This window comes from Chaetodon auriga, chromosome 10, assembly GCF_051107435.1.
Source record: "Chaetodon auriga isolate fChaAug3 chromosome 10, fChaAug3.hap1, whole genome shotgun sequence".
Taxonomy (NCBI): Eukaryota; Metazoa; Chordata; class Actinopteri; order Chaetodontiformes; family Chaetodontidae; genus Chaetodon; species Chaetodon auriga.
Genome location: NC_135083.1, coordinates 21,267,660 through 21,283,899, shown reverse-complemented (window position 1 = coordinate 21,283,899; position 16,240 = coordinate 21,267,660). Strand labels below are relative to the sequence as shown.

The following is a 16,240-nucleotide window of genomic DNA, read 5'->3' as shown; positions in this document are numbered from 1 at the left end:
GGCGTACACTAATTAAATCTCCCATATGGCAACTTGTACCGTGTCCACACTGGAGGAGTCACTCATGTGAGAGATTGCTCCCTGGCAGAGAAGACAAGAAGAGGCAGGAAACAAGACTCTTCCTCAGTCGCTTTCAGATGGTGGGTGGAGGAGAGAGCAAAGAGGGCAGAGGATGAAAGCAAAAAAGGGAAAGGGACAACAGTGGAACAGAGGGCGAGGTAAAACTCAACCATCCAGTCACAGCTCATTGACATCTTAGACAGCTACCATCCAGGCAGGATTCACTCCTTAAACTAAATGTGCCACACAGATGTGGTGACGGGGGGATCAGCAGGGAGGATGGACTGAAGGAGCAACAAAGAGATCCTTTGAGTCCAAGCCCTCGCTCCGACATAGCCATTTTCACCAAGGATTGTGTTGGCTGTCTCCATTGTTCCATCACAAAGCGCAGGTTTATTTGGAGAGAAAATTGGGAGCTTTCTCTGTCCACCATCATGACTGAGACACTGGCTTGAGTAGAGCCAGAGGAGATGACGGACCAGAGCATGAACTGGCCATGCACACCAAGCATGTCTGCGTTTTATTCAAACTCAGGATTGTAACAGTCTGGACTGTAATATTTAGAGTGTGATCAGAATCAACAACAGGAAATGGCCCCAAAAGAAGGTATTATGGGTATAATTGGAAGGATGTTGACATCTGATGGACAGCAGTTCGTTGTGCTTGGAGAGCCAAGCATCATAATTGGGCAAACTGCAGTCTGGAGGACTGATTTTCATATTCTGCTATTTCTTGAGTCCTAAATGGTAATGGCCACCAGTCAGAGCAACTTCCTGCCAAGAGAACATACAAGTCAGTCATACTTAGCAGATGTTACAGAGCCTGGAATCTGATTTAAAATCCAAATCCAAAATCTGCAACTTGGCGAGATGAGCGGTTACTATGCGACTGTTGTTAACATCTCCTGACTGGCTTCAGAATTTTAGCAGTGTAAAATAAAAGACACCCAATATTTCCCACTCTGGATTGGATAACGCAAAAGAAGCAGATGTGAGCGCACCCTCAGATAACCCCCAGCATATTAAAAGTCGTGCATCATTTGCATGGAAAGGACAATACCTCAGACGCGCGCACACACACACACACAGACAGTGACATTAAGATAGGAGATGAATATTGAAAGAGCCATCCTTTCCACAGCATGTAGCTAAGCCAGTTGTTATTGGAAAGAAATCAATCACGAAACACAAACAACGGTAGTCATGACATATACGGTAACTCTACTCTACCCACTGGACACAGTTGTTGAGCCCATTACTTTTTAATCAACATGCTGAGTGGCAGCGGGATGCGGCCGACGCTCTTTGTTTACTTTCATATCTCCATCTCAGGTAACCTTTCAGCCTCCTCTCTGACATCAGCACGCCGTCGTCAGTGAGCCGAGGGTGTCTAATCACATTAAGTGGAGGATCAGACATTGGTGAATAATATTTACATGAAAGATGAATAACAATAACTGTCTTTGTTGGCTAAGATGAACAGATCTGTTTGTCTGTTATTGACTGAGATCTAATTCAGCCACACGGTCGCCTCCTGGCAAACACTGGCTGGGAGTTTGAAATGAACGAGCTGATGATCACGTTTTGAAAGCCCACTGCCTGCAGTCATGTGCCTTAAAAATATAGACCATAGACGTCCTTGAATAAAACACAGCCATGCACATACATAGCAGCCTTTCCTGCATAGATTGCCCCAAGCAGCTCACAGCAGACTGTGTGCATAAGATGCCTTAGTTACTCTCAAACACCTAAAAATAGTGATGACATCAATCAATGTGTTAATAATAGTTGGTCAGATGGGACACAAATTCGTTTTTTGATACCCTTGGACTCAAAATAATGAGTGAGAGTGGCTGTGGCTGTGGAAGGGGCTCAGCTGCTGCACGGAGCACAACAGAGATATTGCACATGATGGTCTCTTGCCACAAGAGCAACGGGCTGTTAGGGGAAACTGCTCGTGATGTAATCCCAGCGGAGACAAAACCATGAAGCCTCTTGACAGACCACAAAGTAGCTGCCAGATACAACATTAATGCAGAATTACACCACAGATACTTCAGTATGGTAAAGCCGGGGATGTCTAGAAAGAAGGCTGAAAGTTATTCTATAAACACCAAACACTCATTCTCCAAAAGACCTGCTGAACTGGGGTTTATCACAGGGACACATATAACAAAACGTTAGAATGCAAAATTCTTTTTGCAGCCATTCATATTCCTATGTGTTTTCTGTCTTCGTTGTGGCATCATTATGGAAGGTGTTATCATCTTGAACATTTCATCATCTTGACCTCAGTTTCAGGAGACAGAATGTCTTGCTTTCTGTCACTCTTCTTGGCAGTCATGCCTTTAATAATCTGCGCTGCAGTCATGCAGGCACTGCAGCATGCAAAACACTGTCAGGATTTTCTCTCTATTGCTCATTTATTCTTCTGTATCAGTTCCCCCTCCTTGCCCTCCATTCATAACAACAGTACCTGCAGCAGCACATTATCAAATCCTGACAGTAATCAGCACGTATTAGCAAAACGTCACCTGACCTTAAAACTTACTGTTTTGGTGCAGGGACACTGTGTTACTTGTATGTAAAGGGTCTAGACAAAAGCTACTAATGTTTAAAATACTTATGTATTACAGCAGTCAAACAGATGAAGGCCCTGGCCTTAAATATGCAGTTGAACACTTTAACACCAGGCAAAAAAGGTGACACTTAATAAGGCTAATTTAAACCATAAAGAGAAATGGCCTCAGAAACAAGTCTGTGTGCTTTGTATAGCATACTAGCTTTTTTCACAAGGCCACACCCCTTCCTCTACCCTCACTTACAAAATGTTGTACAAGGGTGTTTTCACACTTCAACCAACAAGAGCACATTTCAGGACCTGAGGCCGTTTGGGCTATCACGCAAGAGCACTGACCACCAAAGCACCATTAAAAAGCATCTTTTGTGTTACAAAAGTGACACATGACAAGGCACAAGGTTCATTTATTTATCATTGTACAACACTGGGTTATACATACAAGTCTGTGCTACTGACAAAACAGTGGATGAATTAATACTGTCATAATTTTATCTGCTTCTAAGCTACATCTTAGATGCAAATAACATAAACTGCCATTAGCTTTGCCATGGATGCATGTTGCGAAAGCAGGCATCACCTCTCTCTCCCAAGTGTATGAAGACATTAGTCAGGTTCAGTGGATCAAGTGTGAAACAGTACTTACATCAGCTTACATAAACGCTGCCAAATGTGTCACTTCTTGCACGAGCACATTGAGCAGGTTGATGCAAGGTTGGGGGATCCCGATAAGCTCTCTCACGGGCCACTTTATTGCAACAATTTATGTGCAAGAAAAGCTGAAGAGAAGTTAAAAAAACCCAAACTGCGACAGAAGACGTATACATGCATTCCTCTGTTGGTGTGTTTGTGTGTGTGGCATGCAAGCAGGAAGTGAAAGGAGAGCGATCACACTGAACAAAAGCCAACACTTTTTTTTTTAGACACTCAAATCATTGACAAGTTTTTTTTTTTTTCTTTTGCAAGCAGATAGGCAGCGGTTCCACTCAGTGGGGAAGGAAAACAAACAGTGTGCCGAATGAAGCAGTGCCTCTAGACAAAAGCAGCAGATGTCATTTCTGGACAGGAAGTGTGGCCTTTGTGCAAAGGAAGTACTGTATATGACATGTTCGACTGGCCGCTAACTCAACTGTTCCAAATAATGTCTGACAATTTTGTGCAAGCATGCAAACAAATGGTAACACACAAATAAATCATAATGCGCTCTATACACTAGACACGCATGATTTAAATCATGTACTTTACTCTTAAATTTGTGGCACTGTAATGAGATTATGGTTTGACTGTGTTTTAAGGCACCAGTCAGAACAAGATGACTAGTGAAAAGTCACGCTATTTATTGCTATGGATTGAAAAAAACAGAGAGAAATGCAAAGCAGCTGTCTTCAGTACTTACATGTTCAATTGTCAGCCATCACAGTATTTGGGAGACTGAAAAACACACCATGTCTAACCCAACAGTGGGAACTCTGTTCAACACCAATAACTGGTCTTGTGTCATATGAAGCATCGGGCATCATCTCATATGACCAACAGCCAAAGGGTCAGATGTGGGTTGGTGGTTTGCTAAATGTTGAGGTTTATCAGAGCGAACAGGGGCCAGACAGTAAGGTGTGAAGATACAGAGGGACCATATGCTGGTGGAGGTTCAGCGTACGCTCCACTGAACAGTGAGTAAGAGGCCTGCTGCCTTCACGTCTGCCTTGTCTGCCTCTGAACAGAGCTTTCCACCAGCCGCTAAGCCAACTATAGCTTCACGTCTTTGAGTCAAGGTCTTCATGTCAGTCTTGAGCCCTGTTAATCGGCCAGGGTAGCGTTCACCAAACGACCAATACGAAAAGCTGACATTGAAACGAGCATAATGCACATTAACACTTTCTTAACAAGAGTCATATCTGAACAAAACTTCACACAGACACAATTACAATTAGTTAAAAACCAGCAGGGAAATAACTAGACAGAAGGAAGAAAATGCCATAAATGGCAAATGTAGTCAAGTTGTAACATGAGTGGAAATCAGCCATATACAGTCAGGCATACAGTTATACTGCTGGCAAGGGATGTTGCCTCAAGGGTCACTCAGAGTCAGGTAGGAGGGATCCTTTTAATTTACATGTTGAACTTCAGTAAAGGCTATCCATATTAAACAGGGGTAAATGGAAAGATGAACAGGGTTGTGGTGTACTAGATTGCATTATACTGGTGTTTCTGATATGTTGTACAGAGAGTCTGTTGCTGTATTAGTCTCCTGAATTACAAGACGCTTCTAAGAAATAATGAAGATTCAGGAAAAATACAGTATTTCTCACATTTTAAGTTCACAACCAGCATATGAACAAGCAGATGTATTTGTATACTAGATTTACAAACATTTGTCTATATGTTGCTCACTGGCTATAAGACCAGGAGATCACTATTACAACCAGGTTCAGAAGAAGCATTGATATATGCACCAAAGTCAAAAATCAGTTCAATCACATTCATTAACATCCATTTGGACAGATTACGTACTTCCTGCTGGTTATAAGACAACGAGCAATTTTATACAGGAGCCTAATAACTGAATTTATAAAACTTGATTATCTTCTTTGGGAGTAGACTTCTCTCATTCGAGCAGCTTCTCCATCATGAGATCCAAGATGTTTTATCCCCATTAATGCAATGGGGATAAAACTGGGCCATTTTCCTGATTGCCCATGGCTACATCAGCATTCAGGAACAATGCTGGGCCATCTCAGTAACAATGCTGGGTCGTCTCTCAAGAGAACCCGTATATCAAGCACAAGCTCTAGCACTTGTCAAGGTTTTTCCAGAAGGTCCTGAGAGCCCCTTTTCACTTCACTGCAGTTCCCACACCTACTGAAACAACCCTTTAACAGAAGATTCACAGATTCACAGATTCAGGACTTTTCTATGCGAGTTCTCAGGTCACCAGCCTCAAACTCTCTACCCCTCCTTACCCCACAGAAAACAACAACAAGCTAAAAACAATGCATCCATTAAGGGTCTCTTTTTGGAGGAGAGGATTGGGGTAGCCAGCCACAAAGGGGACTGGGCAGTTTTGGAGAGGGACTGGGGCCATTTAGGGGTCGGCATGGCATGAAATTGAATAAATAAATGAAGAAATCCCCTCTTTGTGGCATGAGCGCAGTGGAGCCAGAGAAAGGCCCGTGGCGTCGCCACAATGAGGGACCCCAGCGAACCTTAGCAGACTTCTTTCTCTCTGAGGCTGTAATTCACATCTCTCCCCAACCCTCCAAAAACTCCCTCAGCTCCCCTTCACCCTCCAACCAGTCTCTTGCTGTCTTCCAAGAGAAACCCTTTTTGGCAGAGCCAATCACCAAAACACAAAGTCTTCTTTGAGTCTTGTCCAGTTTTTTTTCTCCCACTTTCACTCACTTCCGCTCTGAAGGACTTTAAACTTCAGGGCTCTTTGAGTAGCTCACATGGGCGGAAACTAAACACTACAGGGGGATGAGACACTGTCTCACCCACAGAGAAAGACAGGACTGGACCCGAGACTTCCTGTTTAAGCGTGCCTGCTCCCCAAGCCCACATCAGTTCTGTTGAATTAATGAATGTATAATGCACATGACGACTATGTGAAACACGCATTTTCAGTGACACTTGGGGTGGAGAATTTCTCAATCTGGATGTGGTGAAACAAGCCTTTTCAGTCCATCAAAATTCTGCATTCACAAGGTTTCACCGCTGCAAATATTTCACCCTTCTGAGCATGCCTTGTTTGTACTGGACAAGATGGCATGAAACATGTCAAAGTGAGGAGGGGCATCTCCATCTCATTGAGCTTGGCGCGCCCACTTGCTGAATGTCATTACTGTATTTGAAATATGCTTTATGATATATATTTTTTTAGGTGGTTAGGCAGCTTCTATACAGTCATTCTCAACTCTGTCACTTGTTACACATATGCAGGAACAAAAGACCGAGAAGCACACAACACAAGTTTTCACATACGCCTCTTGTGATAATGGAAATAGCGTGTGAAGCATTTTACTGTGCTGTTTCCTCATTTGTACCTTTCGAATGTTCACAGCCAGAATTCGCACATCTGCTGCAACCTGCACATCTGTTCAAATGTTCTAACTTTGTCCATATTTGACGTTCTGAGATGACATATTCTCCTCACAGGGAACACGTGCAGCCTCCATCCCAGCGACATAATCACAGAATTCATCTTGACCAGCGCCGACACTCACCGATTTGTCAATGAGTCCTTTTTCTAAGTGGCTTTCCTGTTGAGGGGTGACATGTGGTGATCAGGAGATAACATCATGGACCAGATTGCACAGGCCATCTGGACATTTGGACGTGAGGTTTTTGGTGCTGACAGACGTAGGGATCACAGACTGGATCAGAGTGTGGTGACTGTGGTGTTGAGTGAGCCATCAGAGACCCGTGAAGCTTCCAGCCGGCTACAGAAAAACATGTAGCACAGCTGATCATTTAAGCTATATTCGCTTAGCGATTTTCTACATTTTCCATAATACCTATACATACGTGTGTTTCAGAACACAAACACCTGTTTGCTTTCATATATGTGACTCAGCTAAGCAAAAGAAAACTAGGAATGCCACACCTGGCATTCAGCTGGGCAGACATAAACAGCGCCTTGGGCACAGACAAAGAGAATGCTGGTAACGAACCAAATTAGTATCCAACACTAGACAATAATGGTCATTTGGCAAAGCAGGGGAAAGATCATGAAGAACACCAACTGGTTCTGACTCAAACAGTATTTACAAACCTGGCAGAGAAGAGTATTTAATGGACAGACAGAGAGCAGCTAGTTAAAGCCCTTTCTGCCAGAAAAACTCCTCCCGTAGCTCTGAACACACTGACACAACTGACCTACATTCTATGTCAACTTCTCTTTTTGGCAACCACTAATACGACAAACGCTCGTGTTAGTTTCCACCCCTGAAAGTGATGCTTCGAGGATCACTTTGATTCACAATATCCCAACTCAGTGCAAGCAAAAGTCCAAGCGACAGATTGTAGAACTCAAATTGTGAAACTGAGTCACATGTAATCAGATGACAAAAAGAGACAACGGTCCTGGTGATATCCTCATTAAAACAAGGCCACATTCACACACATCTATCCTGTAAAGAGTCATGAAAATCACAGCTGGAGGCAAGATACCCAAAAACTGTCTGTGATTATTCACCACAGCAATATGCTGCAACATTTCTGAAAAGGTTTCCTGTTTGCATGTGAGAACAGAATCGTCACAGTAACAGCTCGTGCATGTGTGACTCAAGCCTTTAATCATACCATGTTAGTTGGCAAAAATGTCATCACATTTAACAAATGCCAAAATAAAATCCCTTCAGCAACCAGGCCCAAGAATTTGTCAGTAGCTGTCGTGAACAGTTATGACAACATAGTCAGCAGCCTCTTCGATTTGTGGGGTTAATTAAGATAAATAGAAGATCTCCACTAACTGGTAAAGTGAAATTGTTGATTTACACAAAATGTTGAACAAAGTGACAACCATGACAAGATTCCAGCGTAAGACTTGTTTCCAACTCTTCAAGTCTCACTTTCACTCACTCAGGCTGTCACACATACTATTGGCATGCTCACTCTGAACAAGGCATCATCAGACACACTCTTCACTCAGTTTTGTTACAACATGTATGCCAACAGTCTTTCAGAAGAAGTGGGGAAGGCTGGGCTGACATGAAGAGTAGGCCCGCGCCTGCAGATCAAAGCAAAGGACAAAAGAGACAAGAATGAACTGGAAAAGAAGCTTAATTCATAGATCGACATCGACTCATGCACCTATCTTACATAAGTAAGAGTCTCAAGTCTGGTTGCTCCACTCTGGATAAACAGACCAATCTCATGTGGAGGAATACATTTCAAATGAGATTTGGATCAAACATCTTTGCCATAGTCTCTACACTGAAGCTAAAGTGGCTCTATGGTTGTTTAGTAGTTTGGTATTTTCTGAGGCAAATGACCTCTGACTCTGAAAGAAACCACACATCTGGTTGCGTTTGAGAAAGCAAACAAACACTGCAAGCCTGCTGCCACAGTTCGTAAACTAAATAGGAAGCTCCCAGCGCAGCGTCTGTGCCAAGCCAATCAACAGGTATTCAGTCACCCTATTCATTCACCCTTTAAGCACGTTCTCAAAACCATTCCGCACGGTTACTGCTCAAAGTATCCACCCTGAGAAAGTACTTGTCCAAGCTTTGTCCGGGTCATGATCTCCAAGGGGACATTAGAGATCTCATGTTGCAGCACTATTACAATTCAGGCCAGGTCACCCACTGTATCATGTAACAGCCTGTTGAAAAACACCTCACAGAGTCACTTTTCACATTCACTGCATCTTATTTGGAGTTTGCTTCAGTCAGAAATCTGTCTCTGTTATCCAAGAGTGCATCTAAAAAGACTCAGTGCTCTGCATTCTTGATGTTGCACGGTCTAATATTTGACACGGTTGAAATCAGTAATTTGATATGCTGCTAATGACTTCTGGTTCACGACTTTGTTACCGCCACACACCTCAAATTCAACAGCACCCAGTCCTGAATAGATTCACTTCTTTCACTGCATAATTACCAACAGAAAACCACTCAAAGAAAAACATTTAATCAATTAAATACCTATTCTAACCAAGAGGATGGCAAAATCAATATTCACATGAGACAACCTTCAATACTGATGGTGAAATAAGGCTTTTCTCTTATGCTAATTCACAGCTGTAAGATTCTGCAAGGGAGAAGGAAGGGAGGGAGGGGTGGTGTTTTTTTTTTTTGTTTTTTTTTTTGACAACATGCCTCCGGGTGTTACAGTGGTTTAGACTTGTTAACTTGAATTCTTAAAATTCCTGCTGCAGTCTTATGCCTCCAAGAAATGGCTTATCAACACACATGACTAAAAAAAGCACTAAGATTAAGTTGGAAACTGGTATTTATCCCCATCTATGAAACGCACTGCATTGTAATGAGTCTCTGGCATTGTAGCTGCACTGCAGGGTACCAATTGTCCAGAGGGAGATGGAAGGGTGCGCAGTGGCAAGTTAAAACAGCAGCGTCACATGTTTGCATCACAGGCAGGTCAGTGGTTTGTGCACTGACCTCAGGTTATGGTAGTGCTATGGGTGTCAGTGTGCAAACATTTCTGACAACCAGCATTGCTCTGGAGACAGAGGGCCTACAAAACACTCTGAGTCAGACAAGTTGTTTTGAGCTCACCAAACTTTTCAGTTTTATCTCTTTTGCTTCAGTCGAACAGCAGCACATTTGCTGCGACTCAATACCACCTCCAGCATTTGAAAGTTTGATTAATATGAGGGTTACAAGCTGCACGATGACACTCTATATCCCATCTTTCTAAAGTTTAAAGCCCAGTCATAATAAAACCCCAGCAGTCTGTCACAGTAACTGTTCTACCTGCTGTTCGGACTCCATGGGTTGTTTTTCCCCCCTCTCTCATGCTATATATGTGATGTGTGCCTGTGTTGTATGACTTCAGCAGGGCTGAGGTTGCAGTGAACTGAAACCACTGGCATTGTAGCCAAGATGAGAGCTAGAATCCGAAGCTATTTATACCCACCGAGCCCAGAGAAACTTCATGCGGGTCTTTCCCACCAAGTGGGGAGGGCTGGAGAGATGGAGTGGATCAAAAAAAAAAAAAAAAAAAAAGGAAGAGGTAGACACAGGCTCAAGTTTGGAGAGGAAGCTCAAGGCCGGCTTCCTGCATGTCTGTCTTCCTAGGCACCAGTCAGAGAATGTGTTTGCATGCATGTACACATGTCATCCTGTATGCTCAGCAGGACTTGTCAGCAGTAACTAAAGGTGGACATATAGAAAAGTTAACAACAGCAAAACAAGAGAAAGAGCCACACACCAAAACACAGTCTAATTTATCCACACAAACACACATCAGCGTTAGACATGTGTAATCTCACTTGTGTGTGGCCCAAAGCGAGGATCACAGAGGGCAGGATTTCCAGATGTTTCCTATTATCCCACAGCCCTGACGAGACCTTCCTGGTCACCCTCTCTCTCGGTCTCTCACTTTTCAGAATCAAGAAGGAAGATCAAAAGCTGACTAACTTATTGGCCACACGACTCCACTGTTGTCTTTACTGGACAGGATTCACTAAGACATGGGTCAGTGTGGTCGGGGGAAAAAAGACAGCAGCTTTCAAAATGACAAACCCCCGTGTTTATGGTTTTGAAGGAAAATCCCTCACGTCTAACGGGTATGACACCACTGACCGTATTCCTGTCATAGATAGCCTACATTCTGGTGAACGGGGAAAATCCAGTTGCCTGGATTAAATCAACAAAGCACTGCCCTGGAGAAAATCCTAACTAATCTATGGCACTACAAAATGATCAATTCAGACACAAACAAGGCAATCTGTTGCAACAAAAGCTTGAAGAGAGCAGCCATCACCAGAAATTTGGAATTGAAAGGGAATCAACCTGATGAAATGAGACTGCATCTCAAAGAGGCAGCAGATTTAGAGATTTGCAATGATAACACTGAGGAAAATGGATCTTCTAATCCCTCTTTTCACACCCCCAACCCCCTTCTCACCTCATCTCCTCCCACCATCCCTACATGCTTTCCTCCAGCACACTGGATGAGCTTGTTGGCATTGGTAATTGCCAGGGGATGAGTGACATGCAGAATGGCTGAGACGCCGAAGCCGGATATCCATCTCTATTGTGTGTCATTGCAATCATTGCGATTGAGCGGTGATGTTGCACGGGGGCTAAAGATCCAGGAGGTTGTAGAGGGTCACAGAGGGAGGGGGGGGGGCGGGGGGACTGAATCAGTGATAAGGCAATGGAGAGTGATGTGGGCGGTCAATGGTGAGCTGCCATTCAATGAGCTACAATTTCTGAGCTTCGATTTCTACCCTGGACATGGGGGGAAACCCCAATGTGACTGCTGAAAATAAAGCTGCCAGGAGAGTACAGATAATGAATACGCTGCGGGGATATGCATAAAAAATTAATACTGAAACACTTGACCATAGTAATGTATTTTGGACTTAAATGATGTCATGTCCAGATATCTCCGGTGTGGCTACGATGGAGTTTGACAGCAGAAAATGTTTCAGTGATCTAAACATCAACAGAGTGTCACACTGAGGTGTCAGCGCCACAGAATCAAAACCCCATTGTCTGCACCAAGGTTCAACATACAGGACAGCTGCAGCAGGAGACGAGAAAGAATTGCGACCTCAAACCATGTTGTGTTTTCAATCATACTGTAGGTGTGTTTCATTTTTTCTTGACAGGGGAAAACACCTCTGACTGTCCCCCTCCTACTTTATCCCTATTCGCATCTCCACGTACATGTAAAACTCGCAGAAGATGTGGAAATATACAAAACGTTCTCAGTAAGCTGTCAAAGGGCACGCTAGGAAATTATCTAACTGAGTTAGACAAGGTAGGTTGAGAAAATGCGGACGCTCAAAAACATGAAAAACATCACTTATCATCACAAAATCATTCTTAGAAACAAAAGTGAATCACAAATAACTGTGAAGAGAACAACCTGTTTCTGTTCTATAAGAACTCACTTTTCATCCCCCATCGCTGGGTTTGCCTCTTGACACTGGAGGGACTCCCCAAACCCACAATATATATCTTATCTTATTACTTAAACCATATGTTCTGAGCTCCCACAGCCAGACTTCCCTTATCAGCACCCCAGTGAGCTGCATGGTGACAAAGCCCCAGCTCCTGCTGAGGGACGGGGAGCGGGCTCAGCTGGACCCTGGACGGAAATCTTGGGGGGGATTTTGATGAGGATTGGCATTGTGTGGTGGGGACTGATGTTTCCTTTCTCTTTTTGTTTTGAAAGTCCATGTATTCCTATAGCAATCCAAGCTACTGAGCCCCAGTGCCACAAAGTCCTCCATATGGAGAGTCAGTGGACTCGGGAATGGTCTTTCAGCTATGCACAACATATACGATGACAGATTGGGTACATCGTTACAAAGCAGTATGCTTTGACATCAAGGCTTGTTACACAGGATTTGCCCATATGTGAAGATGACCCTTCAGGACGTCCATTATATCCAGCTATCCCATCTTATGCAAACACCTGCCATATTCTCTCTTATACTAAAAAGGATGGTTCATTGTTTTGAGTAGTTACCAGTGAGCAGACCTTATTATCAAAACTGCACATATGCGTGAATTAGTATGCAATCCGGAGCTTAACATGAATCCCAACAAACATCCTGGAGCCTATTCATAAGAAAAGAAAAAAAAACCTGACACTCCATAACACCGCAGCCGTGGCTGTATCAGGGGCATTCAATGCAAAGACACTGGAGATAACAGAACGTCTTTCAAGGCCGACCGTATGGCTCCCTACGGCTATACACACCGTATGGCTTAAATCAAGACATGCCAATTGATGTGCAGACGGGGAGGAGCATGGTGGAGGGCACTAGCACTGACAGCTTTCAGATGTTCACAGGGAAAAAAGCTCCCAGACTCCTCTGATAAATAATTGGGGCTTTGTCTTTATGATTGTGCTGGAACCGAGTTTGGGGGGGAGGAGGTCAGAGCATGGTCTCTGCTGCCTGGACTGTCTCGTAACAGAAGATAAGCCTTGGCTGCTTCTTGTCTCTTGTGTAACTGAGAAAGGAAGCAGTGCCACAGAGGCCGGCCCCCAAAAAAGATGCTTTGTTGACACAGAAGTGTAGAATTTAAATCCACTCAGTAATCTAGTTCAGGCTCCAGCTGCATGCATCGTCTTCAAGCTACAATGTGTGTGCACAAGTTTGAGAAAGTCATGCACCACTGACTTGAAGTCTGTGAGATCATTTAGGATCTTTGTCACACTAGGCTATGAACCGTGTGTACAGATGAACAGAATTATTTGCATTTTGAGGAAGTTCCTTTACACGTGACAGCACAAGACAAAGGGGGAACCATGACCATGTTTGACAAATGCTTGCCAGATGTTGAAATTGGAAAATGTACAAAATCAGTAGCGTGTCCATAGAAACAGCCTTTAATCAGCAAGTAAAAATATGTATCACCAATTCTCTGACACAGTGAGTAAGACGATAGCATGAAGCCCTACTGGAGTGATGTTTTCTAGCTGACCCTGACCTTTGACCGTGTAGTGGAGGGGGCAACAACACAGGGGATTTCCCAACAGCAAGCAACAAACTGTAATACATCCCCAATTCACAAAAAGTTGGGACGTTGTGTAAAACAGAATTAAAAACAGAATGCAATCATTTCCAAACAAACTGTACGAAGTGTTCCTGAACCCATGTTGTAACACCCTTTCTACAATCATGTGTTCACAAAGTGGTGAACCTCGCTCCATCCTCACGTGGGAACCACTGAATGCCCCTTTCGTACCCAATATCACCTGTTTATCTGTGGAACGATCCAAACAGGTGTTTTTGGAGCATTCCACACCTTTCCCAGTCTTTAGTTGCTCCTGTCCCAACTTGTTTGAAACATGTGGCTGCATCAAATTCAGAATAAACACATATTTACAAAAATCAATGAAGTTGATGAGGTCAAACATTAAATATTTGGCTTCGTACTGTTTTCAGTTGAGTCAAATAGGATTAGCAAATGATCACATTCTGTTGTATTTGTGTTGAACCCAGTGTCCTAAGCTTTTTTGGAATCTGCGTTGTAAATAAAGTCTCATTACTGCTGTCACATTAAATGCAGCCAATTTGGACTTAACCACACGCTGTCTTTGTCTCAGCTGGAAGCACAAACCACCTGCACTGTGCAGGTACCATGAATGACAAGGCAAGGATGAGGGGAGGAGGAGGAGGAGGAGGGGGAGGACAACGAAAAATGACACGAAGAGACAAAGTGAGAAGTCTCCTGCAGGTGGGAGCCATCTACACTGGCTCTGTACTGGTGGCTGACAGCAGTGTGTAAAATCACCAGGACTTTCATTCATCGAAGGCAGCTGACGTTCAAGGAGTAAATAAATAGCTCTGCTGAAATGGGCTCTTATCTCTGTCTGGAAAAAGGAGGCGTGGTGGTGTCGAGTGCTCATGAATATCTATTTCTTTGCGAAGCCAGTGTGGATTAAGGCTACGTTTACACGTAGCAGGGCACTTTGGAAAACGGATATTTTAGTCCCTCCGTTTTCAAAAATAACATCGTGCACACATCAAAATATTGTCGTTTACATGAACCCGGATGAATACGCCGTCGAGCACCATCGTAACTATGCCAAACCTGTGGGCGCGAGTGTAAACACAGGTCGCTCACATGACGTTAAGTATTTTCAGTCGCACGTTGTGACGTTTCGGAACCTAAAACGCCGTTTAACCCTGTTTACACGCTAACACAAAGCCGGCGTTTTCAGAAATTTCCACTTGGGCCGGAGTTTTTCAAAATGATCGTTTTCCGTGGAAAAAAAAACTCCGTTTGCGTGTAAATGAGAGGCCAACCCGCATGAACACATATGCGCTTCCCTGAGTGTAAACGGGGTCTGAGCCTCGAGTCCTTTGATTGTTTTGAACGTGAGCTTTAACACACAATGGAGAAGAGGTGTGAATGATGCCCCCAGCGTTCAAACGTGTGTGGAAACACCCCCCCCATGCCTGAATCGTAACAACCTAGCAATATGTTTGTCCCATCATCTGTATATTTTCATTGATAACATTGGACAAAGATGACGTGAGGCACGTCAACGCTTCCAACGCTTCCAGCAGGCTCAGGAGAAAGCTGCCAGTAAAAGTCAGCGTGAAGAAGAAAGTCACATTGTGCAGCAAACAAAAGCTGTAAACCAGAGGCTGTTTCCATGTTACAACAGCATGGCTTTAAAAAGTTCAGCCACGAAAGGAAAAGCTACCCACGTGAACACAACGTCGCGACAAGCCCAATACGAAATGCTGGTGGTTTATCGTCATACCAAACCGGTCAGCTTACAGCAGGGGGAGATATTAAAGTTGATTTTTTTTTTCTTGCAACCAGTGCCACTTAATGTGCTGTATAGGAGCCGAATACTCAGGTGTAGCTGGCAACTTCATAAAATGTCACCAATTGTCTCATACAACGTGTGTGTTGGCCAGAAGGAAAGACAACCTTGACGTGAAAGGTATATGGCTGGAGTGTGGCGCTTCGTTGTACCCGTGTTATGAGAGAGCGTGAATATACAGCAACGTGAAAGGTAATGTCAAACTCACCGACTGAAGGAAAAGCAATGTCCGAACATAATCCCTCTCGGTGTTCAGTATTTCATTTAAAACGCAAAGCCTGAGCCGCTGCTGTCGGTCCGAGTCCTTGGCGGCGTGGATACCGTTCTCCAGATGCCCGTCGTCCTCTTCCATGATGGTTAATTCAACCCCCAGAAAGGTTGCTCTCTACACAAATACTCTTCTTTTCCAAAGTATCCACACTTTGCCGAGCTGTTGCTTCAGTCCATCTTGCAGCTGCAAGTTTTAAAAAAAAAAACACCTCACGAGCAGTGATGCCCAGCGCACCACACGCTAGAAATAAAGTTCACCCAGAAAGTACCAAACAACAAGCGGAGAGCCTGAGAGTGTGTGGCCGCAACACCAGCTGAGAGCGGGCAAGGCAGCAGAGGCTCCGCTCAGAGT

At 43.8% G+C, this 16,240-nt stretch overlaps 1 protein-coding gene across 2 annotated transcripts in view; it reads right to left on the bottom strand.

Moving 5' to 3' along the window:
• The window catches only part of prex1 (phosphatidylinositol-3,4,5-trisphosphate-dependent Rac exchange factor 1), a 77,584-nt gene extending 61,344 nt beyond the window's left edge, over positions 1–16,240 (bottom strand). For both annotated transcript variants that reach the window (XM_076740765.1, XM_076740766.1), the window contains exon 1: positions 15,827–16,240. In XM_076740765.1, the coding sequence (XP_076596880.1) occupies positions 15,827–15,970 (144 nt within the window). In that variant the 5' untranslated portion in view covers positions 15,971–16,240. The remainder of the gene's footprint in view (positions 1–15,826) is intronic.